Below are 21,775 nucleotides of genomic sequence, written 5' to 3' on the forward strand. Positions count from 1 at the left end.
AGTCTTTCTCTCTCTCTGCTTTCTGATTACAATGTGAGCTGCATCTTCTACCATGATATTCAGCCTCACCTTGAGCCCTGAGGAACAGACCTGGCTGTCTGTGGACTGAGACTTCTGAAACCGTAAGCCTCCAAAAAAACTTTTCCTCCTCTACAATTGTAATTGTTCTGGTGAGATCTTTTAGTCATAGTGGCAAAAAAAAAAAAAAAAAAAAAAAAACCTGACTAAAACACACCAAAAAATAGCAAAAGGGAAAATTAGAAGGATTTTTATAATTATATAAATTATATAAAGAGTACCTTCTCCAGGATGTGAAGAGAGACATGAATGTTTTCTAGGGAAAGAAAAGAAAATTTGCTGCTTTACTTACAAGGAGGAGAGTTAGAACTGAAATGGAAGTGGGGTGGGGAAAGCAAAAGAGCTGACGGCCACTCACCCCGTGCTGGCCCTCTCCTGCCTGCCCTTCACAAAATCTCCACTGACTAATGTGAAGTGCCTGAGGCAGGTAACTTTTCGTTGAAGAGCAGAGATCTATTCTGTATCTTGATTTACACAGGCAGGACCGAGTGAAGGAGCCTGGAAGTCGGGGTGTAGAAAGCTCAGGAGTGTGGAAAGAGAAAGAAGCAAAAAGGACACTTCCAGGAGCTCCCTGAAATATGGAGGGAAGAAGCGGGGAAGCTGTGCTCTCTTGGACACTTATGAAGTAGGGGTTCAGGACATGTTTAAATTCCCAAGGAAGCCCAAGGCCCCTGCTAACATATGGGAAGGATTCTGTTTAAGGAAGCTGACGTTTGTTTTACTGTTTTCATCCGAACTTCAAGTTTAAATAAACACTTTCATAATGTTTATCAGGGTATTCTATACTCCACAACATCAACCATATAGTATAAAAACTGTTATTAATTTTTAGATCATAAGGACAAACTGCCTAGGAGCTACACCCTTCCACAATTTTAGAAAAATGGCTTTCTTTCCTGATGTGAAGGGTTTGAAAGCAAAAGGATACCCCCCTCTTCTTAAAATAACCTGAACTCTTAGGGAAAGGTCATCTTTATTTCTAGCCAGAACTCTTCAGATGGCAAATGTAGCACATCTGGCTCAGACCCAGAAGACAGTGAAAAAGAATCAGCTGATTCCTCTATACAGGAGTCCTCCCTGTTTGTAATTATGTCATCCCTCCTTTAGTTGCTTCAGATCAAATAGTCACAAAATTTCTCTAACTTTTTCCCAGAGGTATGCACTGGGGATATTATTGCTATGATCCATACAGTTAATGCTCATTATTTGCAGATTCCATATTTACAGTTTGCATGCTCAATAAAATTCATTTGTAACCCCCAAATCGGTACTGGAGGTACTTTTATGATAATCTGTGGTCTTGCTCAGAATTACGGAAAACTAGTCACACTTGGCATCACATCAGCACGGTTAAGATGGAAGCTTTCTGCCAACATGGGAAGGTCTACTGCTGTTGTGAGCTCTCTGCTGTGTCCCATTGCCTCTAAAATGAACACATCCTGTGTAGATTCCCAGTCAGAGGGGTGACTTGGCCTGCGATACTCAACGCTGAAAAGAAAAAATCCTACATTGGCACTAAATAACAATTATTCCATGCCAATGAATGATGAGAGAGAGGGAGCTGAACTTCAGAGAAACCAAACCTAGTCTGTGCACCAGGAATCCTCCAATCCAATGGTGTCCCTAAAAATGTTAACATGCATACTTTGTCTTAACAAAATCTGAAACCAATGATGACCACAGAGCGCTTTAATTGCTATTTTCCTGAGTAACATGCCAAACATGAGAAATTATAAATTTTAATCCAGTCAAATTTGCTTAGGTTTAATGTTTGCCAATTTCTTTGCTTACCATTCTTTCTTATGTTTTAAAATTTTCTTTCCAAAATAATTTTCCTTTTTCCTGGAGTGTATTGTTTAGAAGTTTCTTTTTTAAATTAGTGAATTTTAATTACACAGAATGAGTTTCATTGTGGTATATTTTACATGCAAATAACATGCTTTGATCATATCCAGCCCCATTGCCTTCCTTTGCCCTTCCCTCTCCCTTCCTTTTGATCCCCTTCCTCTTCTTTAGTAGCCTCCCTGTTGCTTTCCATGCCTTCCTAGATTCCACACATGAGGCCAAGATCTTCTCTCTATAATATACTACAAAGCCACTATGTTGTGGCATTTCTTTCTTGCTTAAGATTCATTGTAATACCTGAATCTGAAGATTGGAATTATTGACCAATTGTAAAAAGCTCCTAGATTGTTATCCTCTGCATACTTCCTATTATCTTTTTCTGGAACTCAAATTAGATGCAAAGCTGAATTTGCCTTGCTCTATCCTGCCTATATCTTAATGACATCATGTTCTCTTCCTTCTCCTTTTTTTCAGTTTCCTATTTCTTCCATTCTTTATGTGGTATTCTAGGTGATTCCTTTTGACTTATCTTCTGGTTCATTAATTCTTACTTCAACAGCACCTGATCCAACTATTTAATTATTAAAGTTTAGTATCTGAGCCTTATTTAGATTCTGGTTCAAAATACAAAAGCTGGCCAGAGCTGGGTGTGGTGGTGTAGGACTCGGCAGGCTGAGGCAGGAGGATCGCAAGTTCAAAGCCAACTTCAGCAACATTGAGGCACTAAGCATCTCAGTGAGACCTATCTCTAAATAAAATACAAAGTAGGGCTGGGGATGTGGCTTAGTGTTCAAGAGCCTCTGAGTTCAATCCCTGGTACCCACCCCCCAAAAAATGCTGGTCATGCCCTCTGTAATCCCAGAGACTCAGGAGGCTGAGATGGGAGGACTGCAGGTTCAAAGCCAGCCTCAGCAATTTAGCAAGGCACTAAGCAATTTAGCAAGACCCTGAATCAAAATAAAAAATAAAATGAGCTGGGGATGTGGCTCATGGGTAAGTGCTCCTGGGTTCAATCCCTGATACAAAAAAAAAAAAAAAACCAAAAGTAGGCCAGGCATAGTAGCACACACCTATAATCCCAGAGACTCAAGAAGCTAAAACTGGAAGACTGCAAGTTCAAGGTCAACCTCAGCAATTTAGTGAGACCCTGTCTCAAAAATAATTTTTTTAAGGGCTGGGGACATAGCTCAATGGTAAAGAGACAATGGGTTCAATCCCCAATAACACACACAAAAATAATTCCTAAAAAACCAATTTTAAAACTGGGCAAACTGGTCACAGTGGCACATACATATAATCCCAGTGATTTAGGAGACTAAGACAGGAGTATCAAAAGTTTCAAGCCAGCCTCAGCAACTTAAAGAGACCCTATCTCAAAAAATAAAAAGGACTAGGGGTGTAGCTCAGTGATAGAGTGGCCCTGGGGGTTCATCCCTCAGTAGGTGGGGCGGGGAGCAATAAATGGCATTGCAGGAACAACTGAAAAAATTAACAAATGGATTTGGATTTATCTTGGAAAATATCACAGAATAATTTTGAATTTAATGGTAATGGTATTGTGGTTAGTAGGAGGATGTTCTTGTCCTTAGAAGATGCCTGCTATATTCTAAGTATAATCCTAAATATTCATAGATGAAAAGTGTCATGATAACTGCAATTATTCTTTCATATGGTTCGGCAAAAGAAACAAAATCAATAAATACAAATACACAGGTAGGTAAACCAAGGTGGCAAAATGTTAACTATTGAGCTTAGAAACTGCAATAGCTGAAATCTAAAATTAGAATTAAATATGATTTCCTCTGTGGAGAAGGATTTAGCAATGGAAAAAGAAGGGCAAAAGACTGCTAGTTCTGTGTTCTTCTTTATTGGTAATTTAAGTCTCTGTTCATGTATGAATTTAATAAAAATTACTTTTTATTTAGTTTTGTTTTTGCAGCACTTGGGATCAAACCTAGGACTTTGTGCATGTGAGGTAAGCTCTCTACTGCTGAGCTAATATCCCCAGCCCTAAAAATTAAATTGTTTCTTAAAAGAACTGACCTCACAAATTATTTTGAGCTATTCTAGTACCCTGTAATGCTAAAATCATGGTTTCAAACTTTGGTGGACATAGAATCTCCTAATGAGCCTATTTAAAAATGCAAAGTCTCAGACCCCTATCTACCTGAGGGATTCAAATTCTGAGGATGGACCCTGAGAATCTGCACTTAAATTGGCATCACAGGTGATTCTGATGCTGGTTGTTCAAAGACTACCATTGAGAAGCACAGAGCAGAAGAAGACCAATGGGGATTAATGAGCAGACAAGCAGGCTGGGCACCATCAAGTGAGCATCCTGCCAGACCTCAGTTTCCGCCTACTTCAACTTCCTGTGCTCACATTAGCATTGTCCATTTAAGCATGGTGATACTTAGAAAATACCAAGCTTTCTTAGGAATATAATTCCAACACATGTTTATTTGCCTTCCCCATCCACCATGTTCTTGCCCCATAGGTCCTGAATTTGAATTTGCATCAGTGGATGTCTGTTCTCTAACAGACTTTCATCTGAGGTCCAGTTACCTCCTCTCTGGATCCTTCTCACAGATTAGAGTCCCTACATGGCTAGTCAAGTTATTTGGGAGTGGGGTGGGGCAGGGACATCAGGAGAATGGAGGCTTCATTACCCTCAGACAATGGCTTGAAGCAGATTCCTCTATGCATTCAGCAGCCTGTATAGGATTAGTGTATACAGCATGTTTAGAAGGCCCCATGCTATATCCCATTGACCGCCAGCGTCAAAGGCATGAATGCCTTTTGCTGAGGCAGGGTGAGCCTCTCTGTAACTATATGTTCTTTTTTTAAAGAAAGAGTCTCAGCAAGGCTGTTGGTGATACCCATAAGATCTACAAGCCACTGTAGTCTGTCCTGGGGCCATCTCTGGCTAGCTGTTTCCCATCCCTGGCTCCCTCTGTGACTCGCATGGTGTTGCCCCTAGACCGTGGGCTCAGGGGCCTCCAGCCAAAGCTGCTGACTCTGATCACAGCCTTTCTCTGGGCTGTGTTCATTTGCATCCCGCTGCTGAGGGTGGAGGAGCTATATAGGCTTTGGGCTATTCAGGAGAGGATTAGGCCTGGGCTGAGGGCGCAGTGGGAGAGAGGCCACAGTGAAGGCCCAGTTCCACTCCCTGAGTGGCCACCATGCCTTACCTGCTGCCAGGATTCTTCTGTGATCGCGTGATCCGAGAAAGGGACAGGAGAAATGGTGAGGGCACTGTAGCACAGCCCCTCAAATTTGAGGGGCAGGATTTTGTCGTTCTCAAACAACGGTGTCTGGCTCAGAAGTGCCTCTTTGAAGACCGTGTCTTCCCAGCAGGTGTACAGGCTCTAGGCTCTCATGAGCTGAGCCAGAAAACCAAGATGAAGGCCATCATGTGGAAAAGACCAAAGGTAGGGATGAAAGGATCATGGGTTCAGGAGATAACTCTTAGGGAACAGGAGGTCAAGTGGTCCAGAACCCAGGGCCATGGACCCCAAGCACCTCTGAGCAAATGGCTTATGAAGGCTTTCCTTACCTGTGTGTCCCCAAATACCGTCCTGCTTCCTCCTAAACCTGGAGGTGTTATTTTTCTATTCTTGAACTAGAGAGTATTATAATACTTTATAGGTTCCTGAGACTGTACATTTTTTAATTAAATTTTTTTTTTCTTTCTTTTGAGATTACAATTTTTTTTAAGAGAACTAATACTTTGTCTTAAATTCACAGTAAGATTTTAAGCTATAATTGACCATCCTGGCTCTTCTGGAGAGCAGGAGTTCAGGGCTGGGAGAGTGGACTGGTTAAGAGTTTGAGGCTCACAGTTTAAGGGAAAATTCAGGTTTTGAACAGTAAAAAAAACTGGAGGCTAGAGACTGGCTGCCTTTAACTTTTCATCTAAGCCTGGCTTGTTAGTGAGGTGTCACTTCTCTTTAAATGGCAAGATCCATGTTGACCAGCCAGACTCCTTCCAGGGTGAAGCAGTTTGCTCCTGACTACCCAATTGTGGGGCAACTGAAGAGACCATTTGTGTCAGTGGGAGTAGATCAAAGTGCTTTAGGGGCATATTGGGCAAAGCTGTTCTTCCTGAAAAGAGGTGCCTAAAACCCCAGAAGGGTTCCCTGCATTTAGAGCAGGCAAAAAACTCTAAAGCAGGGGGCTCTGAGGCAGTGTATGTGTGCAACCCAGCAGATGAATTCATTTGAATGTATGAAAAAATATTTGATGTGTTTTAATGTCTTATTAAAATAAACTTTAAATTTAGAACAATTTTAGACTTGCAGAAAAATTGTGGAGAAAGTACAGTTTCCATATACGGTATTTCCGCTTATCTTCAATTTTGCTTTCTAAGATTTCAGTTACCTGTAGTCAACTGTGGTCTGAAATTATTAAATGGAAAATTCCAGAAATAAACAATTCTTAAGTTAAATAACTTTCATTTCAGTATATTATTATAATTATTCTGTTTTATTGTTAGTTACTATTATTCTCTTAATTGCCTACTTTATAAATTAAACTTTATCATAGGTGTGTATGTATAGGGAAAAACAGTATATTTAGGGTTTGGTACTATCCAAAGTTTTGGGTATACACTAGGGGTCTTAGAAAATATTTCCTGTGGATAAGCAGGGGCCACTGTACCTTGCACCCAGTTTTCTCTATTAACATCTTAGAGTAGTAAGGTCATTATTGGTCTATTAATTGTAATGAATGTACCTATTTTTAGAACTGAAGGCCATGCTTTGTTCAGATTTCCTTCATTTTTACTTGCTATCTTTTTCTATTTGAAAATTCTGTCCAAGACACTTTATACTTGGTTGTGTTTCTCCTTAGCTCCTATTGTTTATCTCAATCTCTCAAGCTTTCTTTGTTTCTGTATCTTTACAGTTTTAAAGAGTACTGGTCAGGTATTGTGTAAAATACCCGTCAAATGGCATTTCTCTGCTGTTTTTCTCCTGATTGGATTTATGGGTTTGGGGGAGGAGGCACGCAGAAGTAAAGAGATACCTCATTTCATTAGGTATCTATCAAGGGCAAGACTGTAAACACACCTCATCATTGTTGATGTTGAGCTTTAACATGACTGAAGTAAAGTTTGCCAGCTTTTTCTACTGCAAAGCTCCTATTCCCCTCTCCCTTTCCTTACCATACTCTTCAGAAGCAAGACCCAAAGCATAAATCCATAACAAATGGGAGTTATGCTCTGCCTGCTTGAGTGCAGAGGACCCTATGTAAATAATTGGGAATAATTCTGCATGAGAGCTTAGTCTTTTCTCTTCATTAACTTGTTCAATCACTTATTTATATCAGTTTAGACTCATGGATATTTATTTTTCTTTTTGGGTTATGATCTAATACTGCCTTATTTTGTTGCTCATTGTTCAGCTGTGATCACTGGGAGTTGTCAGTTGGCCCCGGTGTCTATTTCATATACCCTTTTGTTGTGAGGTTTTATTCTTGAGCACTTGCGAACACTGGTTTCTTTTATTGTAAATGGTATTAGAAACCAGAATCTGATTGCTAGTTTTGTTCATTGCTACTGTCTGACTCTCAGCTGATAAAGATAAGTGTGTGTGTACTAATGCATGCATATACACTTATCCATAAATATTTTTCTGTATAACCACCTGTGCTAAACATGAGTTCATACCGACTTACACCTAATGTGTGGTCATGTAAATGGAATTGCTACACTTGCTTATTAGTTCTCAGTGGGTTTTCTTTTGTTGTTGTTGTTTTTGTCATTCATTTGGGATTTTTTATATAGACAATGGAATCTGAATAAAGGCAGTTTGTTTGTTTTTTATTTTAATCTTTGCATCTTTCATTTCCTTATTCTACTTAGAACATCCAGTATGATGTTGAATAGGAGTGGTAAAAGGGAACATCTTGCTTTGTTCCTGATCTTGGGGAAAAAGCATCCAGTGTCCCACTTTTAAGTATGAAGTTTTAGTTGTTCTTTACAAAGTGGATGTTCTTTGACAAGTCACAGAAGTTCTCCTCTATTCCTACTTGGGTAAGAGTTGTGGGGTTTTGATTTAAACAAGTGTTGAGGTTTGTCAAATACTTTTTCTGCAACAATCAATATGATCATAGGACTTTTTCTTCTTAGCCTATTGATGTGGTATATTACATTGAGTCTTTTTTTAAAACTTTTTTTTTAATATTTATTTTTTAGTTTTCGGCGGACACAACATCTTTGTTTGTATGTGGTGCTGAGGATCGAACCCAGGCCGCCCGCATGCCAGGCGAGCGTGCTACCACTTGAGCCACATCCCCAGCCCATTACATTGAGTCTTGAATATTAAATCAGCCATGCATAACTAGAATAAATCCTATTTAAGGTGTCTAACTCTATTTATACATTATTATATTTGAAATGCTAATATTTTTTATTTCTTTTAAATTTTTTTAGTTGTTGATGGACCTTTTTTTTATTCATTTATATGTGGTACTGAGAATTGAACTCAGTGCCTCACACATGGTAGGTGAGCACTCTGCTGTTGAGCTACAAACCCAACCCCAAGATGCTATTATTTTGATCAGGGTATTTTTTATGTTCATACCACATTATTGGTCTGTAGTTTTTCTTTTTTTGTAATATCTTTTTCTGGCTTCATGTTAGGATAATGCTGGCTTCATCAAATGAGCCATTAAAAGTGATCCCTCTGCTTCTATTTTATGGAAAATTTGTGGAGAATTGGTACCATTTCTTCCTTAAATATTTAGTAGAATTCACCAATGAAGTCATCTAGGTCTTTTCATTTGGGGGAGTTACTAGTTATTGACTCTTTGAGAGGTATACCTCTATTCATTTGATCTATTTCTCCTTATGTGAGTTTTGGTAGTTTGTATCTTTCAAAACATGTATCCATATCATCTAAATTATCAAATTAAGCATATGGGAATGCCTGAAGGATTCCTATAATGTCCATGGAATCAGTTGTGATGTCTCCATTTTTTCTATTAGTAATTTATGTTTTCTCTTTTTTTCTTGTTAAATATGGTAGAGTTTCATCAGTTTTCTTGCTCCTTCCAAAAAATAGTTGTTTTCATTAACTTTTTTTTTTATTTCACTGATTTCTGCTCTAGTTTTTAATTTATTTTCTTCTTCTCACTTTAGGCTTAAATTTCTCCTTTTCTTGGGTTGAATGTTATTGATTTTATATCCTACTTTCTTATATAGGCATTAAATGCCATAAATTTCCCTCCAAGCATTGCTTTTGCTTCATCCCACAAATTATGATGCTATATTTAGTTGTCACTTAGTTCTTTTTTTAATTAAAAAATAGATGTTTTTAGTTGTAGACGGACGGACACAGTACATTTACTTATTTATTTCTATGTGATACTCAGGATCAAACCCAGTGCCTCTCATGTGCCAGTCAAGCACTCTACCAATGAGCCACAACCCCAGCCCCTAATTGTCATTGTCATTTAGTTCTAAAAATCTTCTTTTGAAATTTCTTCTTTGACCTATGTGTTATTCAGAAATGTGTTGTTTCATTTCCAAATAATTTCAGCTGTCTTTTTGTTATTTATTTTGTTTCATTCCACTATGGTCTGAGAACATAGTTTGTATGATTTTTGTTCTTTTACATCTTTTAAGGTGTATTTGATGACCCACAGTGTGATCTGCCTAAATGACTTGTTACAGAGAAATTTGAGAAGACTGCTATCCCTCCATTTTGGGGTAGAATATTCTATTAAAGTCAATTCAGTCAAGTTGATTGATCATGTCGTTCAGGCCAACTGTATCCTTACTGATTTTCTGCCCACTTGGCCTTTAATTATTAAAAAAGAGTTGGTGAACTCTCCAACTATAATATTGGATTTGTCTATTTCTCCTTTAGTTCTATCACTTTTTATCTCATGTACTTTGATACCCTGTTGTTGGGTGCACACACTATAGAATTATGTCTTTTGGAAAATTGTGTGTGTGTGTGTGTGTGTGTGTGTCTGTCTGTCTGTCTGTCTATATTATTAGAGCTCAATCACTGAACTACATCCCCAGCCTTTTTAAAAATTTTTTATTTCAAGTCAAGATTGCACCAAGTTGCTGAGACTGGCCTCTACCTCAGCCTCCTGAGTCTCTGGAATTATAGGCACGTGCCACCCCCTCCACCACAATGTTTTTATCATTACATAAGGCCCTCTTTCTCTCTGATAATTTTCCATTTTGGAGTCTGCTTTGACTGAAATTAACATACAATAAGAAAAATGAAAGGTTTTATTTTTATACCTTCTCCTACATGCTTTCTTCTTTTATTGGGTTCAAGTTTTTTATATCACTTTTTTGTCTCCTTGATGAATTTCTTTTATTGTTTCTTGCAAGGCAAGTCTGCTGGCAATGAATTCCCTCAACTTTTGTTTGTCTAAATAACAATATTAAGCTGCAGAATAACAATATTAATAATATCCCCACAAATCATTTCCTGAAAACAGATTTTTTTCATATGCTCTTTCTTCTCCTATGTGAAATAGTTTTAAATACTTGTGCATTGCCTGAACATTACAGGTAATACATTACATACTATATATTTTCTCTTTTAACCACCACTTAGGTCCCAACCCGCTACCTGCACCCTGGCATTGGGAATGGAACCCAGGCCCTTGCACATTCTAGGCAAGTGCTGTGTCATTGAGTTCCACCTCAGCTCTTTCTTTCTTGCTTGCTTGCTTTCAACTGTATCAAGATAAAGAATTTTATTTACCAGACTTTTCCCATTAAGATTTCAAAGAGTCAGGATGGGAAGGGTAAGGTGGTTGAGTGACAGAGAACTTCTCCCAGGGATCCAAAAAGGGAGGAGCACAAAGCATGAAGTGAGTTCTCCAACCTTCCTAGAGTAGCGCAGACTTTCACAATTGCCAGCAGCCATTGCTGATGGAAGTAAGGTCAATGACCAAGTAAGTGTTCAGAAAAGGCTGGGAAGGAGCCAGGCTGAAAGATAAAAAAAACCAAAAACTGGAGACTCCTTTTCACATTGGAAAGGAAAAAGAAAGTTGTGTTCATTGATTCTTTTAGTTTTTTTTTTAAAGATTTATATCTGTTTACAATTTTATCTTCCTTAATATTTAGAGAGAAAAGGAATTCCAACGTTTGATTAATTTTCCTTGGAGTCATTTAAAAAATTGTTTGTGACTATGTGATCCTGTATGACAAAGCATCATGTAGTGGGGCTTAATAGAATTGCATTTTGGAGGGTGATGAATCAGGATTATAGCATATATATGTTGAACCCAGTGTTTCCTGGGCTGAGTTTTTTCTTGTGACCTCCTGGCTCTGGACATGGAATCTTGAGCTGCTGGTTCATCTGATTGGTGCCACTCTGGTTCTCAAAGTTCTAAGTAACATTTCAGATTCTGCATATATTTCCACATTAAGTCTCTTCAGTTCTCTGGCCTTCTTCAACTCCTGGCCAATCATGTGAAATATCATGACTTAAAATCGAGGTGATGCAATGCCAAGGTGAGGGAGTAGTGTTCATTTCCTGGTGCTCAAGAGCCAGTCTAGCTTGCAAGGGATCTTCAGCTCCTTACCGCAGAGCAACCTGGGACTCCAGAGCAAACTGAGAGCAAAGTCCAGAGCTGCATGGCAGAAATGGCAGTTCGGGAGAAGCCCGTTCTCCTCAGCTCTTTCTTTAAAATTATATTTTTGAGAATGGGTCTCGATAAGTTTTAACAAGTGTTGGGCTGAGGATGTGGCTCAAGTGGTAGTGCGCTCGCCTGGCATGCGTGCGACCTGGGTTCGATCCTCAGCACCACATACAAACAAAGATGTTATTTCTGCCGAAAATAAATAAATATTTTTAAAAAATAATTAAAAAAAAAAAAGTTTTAACAAGTGTTAAAACCAAATTTACAATGCTCTTGCCTCGGCCTCCAAGCAATCACAATAGCTGGCTAAGCATCATTTAGTTTTAATTCTGTAAATAGCTGTATTATATTAAGTGCTCTCCCTACCCATGTTGATGTTTTTCAAGTTCTTCTTATTGTCTGTAGCTTATCTCTAGTATATTCCTTAGGAAGAACTAATGAGACCAATATTCCCTGAATTCGTACGTATTGAGATTGTTTGCCCATACTCTTTATACTTGAAAGAAAGTTATACTATAAATAAATTCTTGGTTCACATTTCCCTTCTTTGATGATCCTAAATATATTGTTTCACTTTTTTCTGACATAAAGAATTGTTACTGAGGACTGGGGCTATAGCTCAGTTGGTAGAGTGCTTGCCTTGCATGCACAAGGCCCTGGGTTTAATCCCCAGCACCACAAAAAAAAAAAAAAAAAAAAAAAAATTTGTACTGAAAAGTCTGATAATAGAAGATTTTCCCCTTTAAGTCACTTATTTTTTCCTACATGCCCAAAGAATTTTCCCCCCTCTTCTTTGAAGTCCAGTAATGTGCTAGAATATACCTTCATGTCATTCTCTGTTGATATTCTTAGTATTCCAATTGTTATTTCAAATATGCAGTATCAAATATATTCTTTTATTTAGAGGAAGATTTTTGAATTATAGTTTCAGTATTCACCTTTGCTTTGCTTTCCTTCTTTGTAATTCATGAGTTAAATATGCAACTCAATTTGAACACTGCAGTTTTTTTAGTTATTTTATAATTTTACATTTTTATGCTAATTACATTAGCATAAGTTCTTATTTGCTTTATCTTATTGTATACATGTCACATGTCAGTTTTGAAATAAGGATATTATTATTTGTTCTTATTTCTTATGGTTTTGGGTTTGTTCTTAGGCAATATTCCCAAAGGGATAGTCAAAAAGCTATATTTTAAGTCACCTGAAATAACTCATTTTATGTCCCTGACTTGATGTACAGTTAGCTTCCTTTGCTTCAGTTTGCTTTCAGCTTTTACAGATTGCTTTTTATGATTCCTCTTTAATTTTAGCTTTTAATTATATAAAACCTTACATGCTTTTTGTCAAAATTATTTTTTTTAAAGAGAGAGAGAGAGAATTTTGAATATTTATTTATTTTTTTTTTTTAGTTTTTCGGCAGACACAACATCTTTGTTTGTTTGTACGTGGTGCTGAGGATTGAACCCGGGCCACACGCATGCCAGGCAAGCGCGCTACCGCTTGAGCCACATCCCAAGCCCTAAAATTATTTTCTTTTTAATATTTATTTTTTAATTATAGGTGAACACAATATCTTTATTTCTGTGTGGTGCTGAGGATCGAACCCAGTGCCTCACACATGCTAGACAAGCACTCTACCTCTGAGCCACAACCCCAGCTCTCAAACCTATTTTCAAATGGTTATGTTCAAAGTTTTATTTATCCCAATTCCTTGCACCTATTCCCTCTCTCCAAATATAGGTAATTGTTTAAAAAATTATTGGTAGTGGTTTATCCTTCCACTGCATTCAGAGTTTTAATGCGATAGGAGGAGGGCTGTAATGTGCTGTAAGCAAGACTTTCCATCCCTGAGTGCCAGGAGCTTTAGCTCACTTGGGATATATTGGGTTGTTGGGAAAAGAGAGGAGGCAGAGAGGGTGTCACAGGAATAGCAAGGATTCTCAAAGCTGTGAAGAAAAGTGTTAAAACCAAAACACTGTATCTATAATTATTTTTAAAAGTAAACAAAACCAATTCTCGCCCACTGGCAAAAAAAAAAAAAAAAACTTGAAGTCTTCATACAAACCAAGAGCGCCCTCTGTTGACCTCTGTTGGGCTAAACACTAACCTATTACCTGAACTTAAAACTGCTGGAGCCACTGGTGCTTTATTGGATGGACTTGAATAAAGACTTGCCCCCTCCAACGGACTGGGAGGCTGGTGAGGCTTACACCAAGTCTACTCTCTGCTTCCCCAGCATTTGAGTCCATGGAAGTAGGGACATACACTAACTTTAAATATCTATGTTACCATTATCTTGGAGAGAAAGAACTTTATTTTCCTTCTGGCATTCCTTCTTGTTTAGGAAGAGCAAGAGCTGTGCTTTCTGTTGTCACTTTGTTAAAGCAGAAATGACACAGCCTTCTCAAGGTACATCCTTACTCAAATAGTATGACAGTTTGAGGAGCACTGTAGGATAATGAAAAGGAGGCATACAGCTGGCTTTTAGCACTTACTATCTGTGTATCCTTGGACAAGTTTCTTAACCTCTCAGAGCCTCAGTTTTCTTATCTGAAAAATAACAAGATGGTATCCAATTCACAGGGCTCTTTTTTGGAGACTTAAATGAGAGATGGGTATAAAGCTCCCGATACAGGGTGCCAATCAACACTAAATGCCAGGACTCAACAAATAATAGCTACTACTATTAGTTTTACCTGGTCGTTTCTCTTTTGTTTCACAGGAAATTTGTGAGAATCCCAGATTTATCATTGGTGGAGCCAATAGGACTGACATCTGTCAAGGAGATCTAGGTAGGCCCTCCAGCCATATCTTGCCAGATGATCCAGAGGTTACTAAAAGGTGTGGTCCCTTTCTAGGGACAAAAATGTGTTTTTGCTTTTAATGCATTTTTGGAAGAATTTTATTGCAATTAATTTTTGCTCATTGACTCATGGTGATTATTGTGTATCCTGCCCCATTTCTCATTAGTGCTTTGCCTTGTGTCACAGGAGGTGTGCTGCATGCTACAGCTTCCCTTTTTAGAATCGCAAAGACATCAACACACCTTATTCAGCAAGAACCAGAGCTCTGCTTCTAACTGCACCCCCTTCTTTAGAAAATAACTCTGTGGCTATCTGTATACCAAGCATGCCTCTGGAGCAAAAACTGTATTACCAAAAATAGTGCTTGTAACTGGAACTCTTGTTTAAGTTGCCCCAGAACAGTTCCATATTAAAGGAGTCTTTTAACAAAAATGACATTTGTAATACGAAGGAATATTCAGTTTTCTCTTTGCTAGCTTGGCTGTTCCATCAGACCCTCCTCTCTCAGCCTTTTGTTCAGGAAGTATTACCTTTGACATGTACTACAGACAAGCTCTGTTAAGTAAGATTAGAGAGGACATCAACAGGCACAATTTAAAACTTGAGAGAAAAGGGCATCCGAGACCAAATGAAAATAATTTGGCTCCTGAGGGAAACGCTGAGGAGGAATGAGATGTCCGCTCTCCTGCACCTGATTCGCTGCCTGCAGAGCACCCAGCAGGCCAAGGATCTCAGCCCTTCAAGACACCTATGCCCTGTTTCCAAGGACAGAGTGGCTGCTCCAGGGGGAAGGGAGAATAAAAGTGGCTGTGGGCAACTCTCAGCCTCCCCTATACTCTCAGTGTTGCAGTTAACTTATCCTGTCCTCCTTAGAAGGCAAGTTTTAGGACTGTCAGAACAACAGGTATGTCACCTGGGTGTCCGTGCGCGCGCGCGCGCACACACACACACACACACATACACAGGGTCATCTCACTACCTATAGTACCTTGCCAGAAAGGAGATTTGGAGAATAAGAAAATGTCACCAACTCATTTCACTGCCAGCAATGTCTTAGTGTGCCTGTATACTGACTCCAGGGCAGCTGCCTAGCTGGCCTTTCTTATGATACAAATCTGCTTAGCTGATGGTTTACTGGTGCCGCAGTCTGGCTGGGCAAAGTAAACGGGGGGGGGGGGGGGGGGTGTTTACAAGCAACTTGTGAAGGTTGATACAGCAGGAGCCACTTTATTATGGGACAGAGAAGTATATATACCCAACTAATTACACATAGCTTAACTTAATTAACATAAACTAGATACAGCAGTCAACCAATAAGAAATCCTCATCATCTTAATGATTACACACAGCTTAACTTAATTGACATAATCTAGACACAGCATTCAGTCATTAAGGAATCTCTATCATCTTAATGGCTCACTGGCGTTACTTCTCAAACCACTCCTCTTGGCAAAGTGCCAGGCGCCATCTTGACTTGTCTGTGGCTCTCAACATACTGGCACTTAGTCTTCACTGAGGTCAGAAAAGGAAAATGGGCTCTGATGTAAAGGTACAGAGCAGGGAAATTTTCCTACCAAGAAAAACAACCCAGCCAGGTGCAGTGGTGCACATCTATAATCCCAGCAGCCAGGAGGCTGAGACAGGAGACTCACAAGTTCAAAGCCAGCCTCAGCAACTTTGTGAGGCCCTATGCAACTTACAAGAAGACCCTGTCTCAAAATGAAACATAAAAAGGGCTGGGTATTTGGCTCAGTTGTTAAGAGTGCCCCTGGGTTCAATCCCTGGTACCAAAAAAAACCAAACCCAAACAAAAACCAATCTAGTTATGATCATCTATTGTTCTGCCTCTATTGAGGTCCAAAATAGAAGTGAGTTTGTTTTTCAAAAGGAGGAATTGCTTACAGCCTTTAGAAAAACACCCAAAGTAAATTGCTCTGTTGAGTTCTTGTCAAATGCTCCTTGCCTGATTTGACACTTCCATAAGGTCTAATCTGGAAGCAGGAAAGGAGGCCCCATGTGACTCTCCATTCTTCAGCAAAACAGAGCAGCTGGCTGGGATAGGGTCTTCTTTTCCCTGGAGGGACAGATAGGTCCCACATGAAACCTGTGTCATGTTTTTGCCTGCAGGGGACTGCTGGTTTCTTGCAGCCATTGCCTGCCTGACCCTAAATGAGCGGCTTCTTTTCCGAGTTATACCCCACGATCAAAGTTTCACGGAAAACTACGCAGGAATCTTCCACTTCCAGGTGAGGTTATGAGAGTATGGTAAGAGGCCCAGCTGTAGCCCCCACCACTTCCAGCTTCATAAAAGGTTCTTTCCACCCACCCAGCCATAGCAGTGGGCAGCGACCCCTAAATGCTTCAAGCCTGTGAGAAAGCAGGTGTTTATCTCTGACCCCTGGGCCCCACATACCTTCCACTGCACCCCAGAATGCCAGGAAGACATTGCTGTTAACGGGTCTATTTTTGCTCTTCAGCTGGCTGGCTAACATGGTATTGCCAGCAGGCCTTCTCAAGTAGGCCCGTGAGACATTAGCTCTGGGAAGCCATAAGCTCCTTTGGGCTCTGTCAGAATTCCTGGTTCATGAACTACAGCTCTTTTTACTTTCTGCCCTTTAAATGTTTCACTTGCCCCTTCCAGAGCCTGGAAGAAAGTTGTAGTTAATCTGGGGATCATGATTCTGGTTTGGTCCAGAACTAAGTCTCTTAATTCTAGAAGCATTCAGCCATTGGAAATATTCTGAGTCCAAATCATCTTAGTAACAAGAGCCAAATCCTGGTGTTGAACCAGAACTAAAGTGAATTCTGCATGTGGGGATCTGGTACTTTCTGGAGTTATGAGGAGTCTGTCTCCAGTTCTGACGGCTCCTCAGTATCCTGATATCAGTTGATATGCCTGCTGTCTTGTACCTCAGCACTGAAGGCCTCAGATAGGGTCTGTCTGCAGGTTCTGCATCCTGCTGGCTTCTGAATGGGAATGGAAACCAGGCCCTGAATTATGTCTTCCCTGTGCCATCAAACTACCAGTTTCCCTCTGACATTTAAAGGGTCTCATATCTAAAGGGCCATAAACACAAAGACCAGACAGATTTTTGTCTTCTTTTCAATGAGGAAGAAAGTACCATTGGAAGGGAGATTAAACTACACATTTGGCCTTTTTCAGTTTAAATTCATTTATTCAAAAAAGTATATCCAGAAATGAAATGATCGAACAATATTTCTACTATAGCCAGAGTCTATTTTCAGTCACTTTCACTTTCCTTTTCCATTTTAATTCTTCTTCAGTTTGTTATCAAGAAATAAATAAATCAGCCAGGCATGGTGGTGTACTCCTGTCATCTCAGCAACTCCAAAGCTAAGGCAGGAAGATTGCAAATTTGAGATCAACTCAGTCAATTTAGCGAGAACTGTCTCAAACTCAAGACAAAAAATAAAAGGGCTGGGGATATAGCTTAATGACACTGGATTCAATCCTCAATACCACCAAAAGCACGGTGGGGTGTGTGCTGGGAATGCATACATCAGTATCAGTACAACGCCTTCCCTGATCACAGGAGTTCTCAATCTTGGCTACATATTGAGAATCATCTGGGACACCTAAAAATATGCATATTCAGCTGTAGCTCCAGACCTCTTAGGCTGGGGAATGAAAATCTCAAATCCTAACATGACATTGAGTACCTACTGTACCCAGTATTGGGCTGTACTCTGTGGAAGAGATTAAGTGGTCTATATCTCACTTCCTGCTCTCAAGAAAGTCACAGTACAACTAGAAATAGATATACACACCACAAACTCAGAATGGGATGAACAAGCATATGTCCTAATGGTAATCTGAGTATATGACCCTGTGCTTCATGCTTCTGTGCAGTTCTGGCGCTATGGAGACTGGGTGGATGTGGTTGTTGATGACTGTCTGCCAACGTACAACAATCAACTGGTTTTCACCAAATCCAACCACCGCAATGAGTTCTGGAGTGCTCTGCTGGAGAAGGCATATGCTAAGTAAGGCAATACTATAGAATGCAAGACAGATGAGAGGCAAGGGAGCCCAGGTGTCACAGCAGGATGCATGTGTTTATGTTCATATGTATTGTGGGAATTCAGCTGTGACCCAAAGTCAGAGAAGATTGGGTCCAGGCAGCCACATCTCCAAGAATACTAAGTTTAAGAGAAGAGAGAGTGGGCTGGGGATATAGCCCAGTTGGTAGAGTGCTTGCCTCATATACACAAGGCCCTGGGTTTGATCCCCAGCATCACCAAAAAAAAAAAGGGTGAAATGAAGATTTGTGCAAGAAACCTTTAGCTTTAGCTTTCCATAGTGAACTCTTTTAATTCTACATTCCTGATGGTGTTGAAAGTCATTGGTCAGAGCATTGTATCTCTAGAGCTCAGACCCTACAATTTTACTTGTCTCCATCTCATGAACTCATAGATGGGCTTGTAGCATATTCATAATAACACCATACTGTCTCTCAACTTAGAAGCTCCACTCCAACTGCTATTGGCTTTAACTCAGCCCGACCTCAAGATTCAGCATATAGAATAGCTGGGTTCCGCTGCCAGTGCTTCTAGCTCTTTGTGTCCTCTTGAGTTCAGCTTTGTTGTGAAGAAAGACAGTCATATTGTTTCATTAGTTCATAGAACTATTGGGAAATGAGAGAATATTACAGGATTTTAAGAGTAAAGTTCTGGGGGCAAAGGGACCTGGTCATATTTCTTGGAACTCTGTGACTCCAGGTTGGTCTTTGTCCTTTCTTCAAGGCTGCATGGTTCCTATGAAGCCCTGAAAGGTGGGAACACCACAGAAGCCATGGAGGACTTCACAGGAGGGGTGACAGAGTTTTTTGAGATCAAGGATGCTCCCAGAGACATGTACAAGATAATGAGGAAAGCCATTGAGAGAGGTTCCCTCATGGGCTGCTCCATTGATGTAAGTCTGTGGTGTGGGTTGCAAGGCAGGGAAGCTTTTCACTCAGTTAATGGCAATATCAAGCTTCCATCTGAGACATAATGAAAGTTTTCAGAATCAGAAGCAGATTCTTGACTTTGAAAATGAGGAATTTTTAAAGAGTGTTATTCCTGAAAAATTTCAATAAAGAAATTGGGCAAGAACATTTTAAACCCTGAAATTTAGGTGGAAATAGGTCTAGAGGCCTATGTCGTGGAGGCCTCTCTTGTCTGAATTGCTCAGTGCAAGCTTGCCCCATAAGTTGGCCTCATCCTTGATTATGGGCCTGGGCCCACCAGTCATTTCCTTAAGAAAGCCTCCTAGTCATTTGGCCTTGACCACAATGCCTGCTTGCAACATGGGCTTTGTGTTTTTATCTGCAAGATCAGCCTCTCAGTGCAAGAAGGTGGTATGAACGGATAGATACAGGAACCAACGGTAAGGAGATGGCAGATCATGCCCAGGGCTCCTGAGTTTCAGGAGACACACCTTCCCTGAGGGCTATTCAATGTGGTCTTGGTAGTTTCCCTTTCAGAGGAAGGGGCCCAAATTAATTCCTGCTCCCTTCTTGCCTAACAGTCCCAATGGATAGAAAGGCTTAGAAGGCAAGTTGGCTAAATTAGATGAACATTTGCTTTCTTTATCACTTTTCTCCATCTTTTCTCTATTCATGCTCTGTTGATCTCTCCTCTTTTCCTTTGTCTGTCCCCTCCCTTATTTCTATATCCTTCCCTTTCCACCCTCCTTTGTTTGTTCTCTCCCCTCTCCTGGGTTGTCCCCCACACTCTTGGCGGGCCTCAGGATGGCACAAACATGACCTATGGAACCTCTCCTTCTGGTCTGAACATGGGGGAGTTGATTGCACGGATGGTGAGGAATATGGATAATTCGCTGCTCAGGGACTCAGACCTCGACCCCAGAGGCTCAGATGACAGACCTACACGGGTGTGTATGACTCCCACTGTCAAAATAGACCAACCCGCAAGCTGCATGACCCTCCCCTGCTGCTGTCAGACTCTCCTTTGCAACCACTGCAAATGAAGCAAATTTTCTCCCCTTTGTTTAATAATCTAGTGAAGAAATCAAAGTCTCCCTCCTCATAGGCCTTACATTCTAATACTTTCAGAAGTTCTACATGTTCGTGGAAGAAGACTGAGTCATACAGAAAAGTATAGAGGAAAATTCAACCTATATTTTCCCCATTTAAAAATAATCATTCTTAACATTTGATAAATGTCCTTCTGGGATTCTTCTATGCATATAATCTACATTTTTGTTTTAAAAATCTTGTCATATTTTTATACTTCTTTGTAGCCTGCTTTTTTCATTAGTTTTTATATTCTTAATATGACAATAAGTATTCTCCTATAACTTTTTTACTCAAGCACAATATCCCAATATGCAGCTATTATATTTACTAAGCCCAATATGGGTCCAGGAATCTCCCCTTGAATCTGCTGTGCTTCCAAGCCTGCTGACACCTAGGCAGTCTATCTAGCATTCATTGGGCCTTGGCAGTCCGACCTTTCTGCCAAGGTTCTTTGTGGCTGCAACTCAAATATTTGTGCACATGGAACAGCTAACCCTGCACTCTTAAGCACATTCATTTCTGAACAGGGAAATCTCCTAAGAAATCTATCCCTGGATACCGTGACTCTTGATTTCTTGAATATCATCTTCTAGGTGGGTGTGAAGGAGATGAGGGGATGTAGAGAAAAGTTTAGACCCATATGTTTCATTGAGCCCCTTTTCTAGGAATAGTCAATCCTGGATGGGCTCAGGGGAAGGAGGAACCCCAAATCCAGGACAACCCTAGATTTCCACCTTCTTCCTTTGAAGAATCCTAAGGGGGCCATAAAGGAGGAACAGAAATGCTGTCACCCACCTTGCATCCCAGTGTCTACCTTGTTATTTGGTAGTCCAGGCAGAACCTTCTCAGAGTGACCAGCTGCTCTGGGGCTGTCTTTTTGATGCTCTTAAAGGGCAAGTGGGGCCCCTGCTCCTGGTCATGAGGCATACTTTCAGGGAGTAAAGTAGTTCTTGTCCTCACAGAAACCAGAAAATGGACTTATATGAACTTACTCTCCAGGTAGCAGAACTTCTGCTCCCCTAACTCCTAACAGGCTGCCTGGTTATTGCTCCACAGACAATTGTTCCTGTTCAGTATGAGACAAGAATGGCCTGCGGGCTGGTCAAGGGTCATGCCTATTCCGTCACTGGGCTGGAGGAGGTGAGACAGCTGGGGCTCCATGGGGTATGGGGACCTACTTGAATTAAAGTTGGAATTAGCTTTCTGTGCCCCTTCCCTATTCACAGAGCTTGCCCAAAATCAGGGAATTCCACTCAAGGTACAAGCAAAGCACCTGGAAGTGGGGAGGCTTTTGAGAACTGGTAGAGGGGGACCTTACCTCAGATGGTGCTCAGTTTAACTTTTCTTTTAATGTTAAAGATGATAATTTTCCCAAAATTTCCAAGGAAC

General features: G+C 40.2%; 1 protein-coding gene across 1 annotated transcript in view; it reads left to right on the forward strand.

Moving 5' to 3' along the window:
• Positions 1-21,775, forward strand: part of Capn3 (calpain 3) — a 43,033-nt gene that overhangs the window by 4,469 nt on the left and 16,789 nt on the right. The window contains exons 2-7 of the mRNA XM_027925239.3: positions 14,264-14,333; positions 16,473-16,591; positions 18,217-18,350; positions 19,110-19,278; positions 20,098-20,241; positions 21,443-21,526. Of these exons, the coding sequence (XP_027781040.2) occupies positions 14,264-14,333; positions 16,473-16,591; positions 18,217-18,350; positions 19,110-19,278; positions 20,098-20,241; positions 21,443-21,526 (720 nt within the window). The remainder of the gene's footprint in view (positions 1-14,263; positions 14,334-16,472; positions 16,592-18,216; positions 18,351-19,109; positions 19,279-20,097; positions 20,242-21,442; positions 21,527-21,775) is intronic.

The sequence above is a fragment of the Marmota flaviventris genome, chromosome 2 (genome assembly GCF_047511675.1).
Source record: "Marmota flaviventris isolate mMarFla1 chromosome 2, mMarFla1.hap1, whole genome shotgun sequence".
NCBI classification, from domain to species: Eukaryota; Metazoa; Chordata; class Mammalia; order Rodentia; family Sciuridae; genus Marmota; species Marmota flaviventris.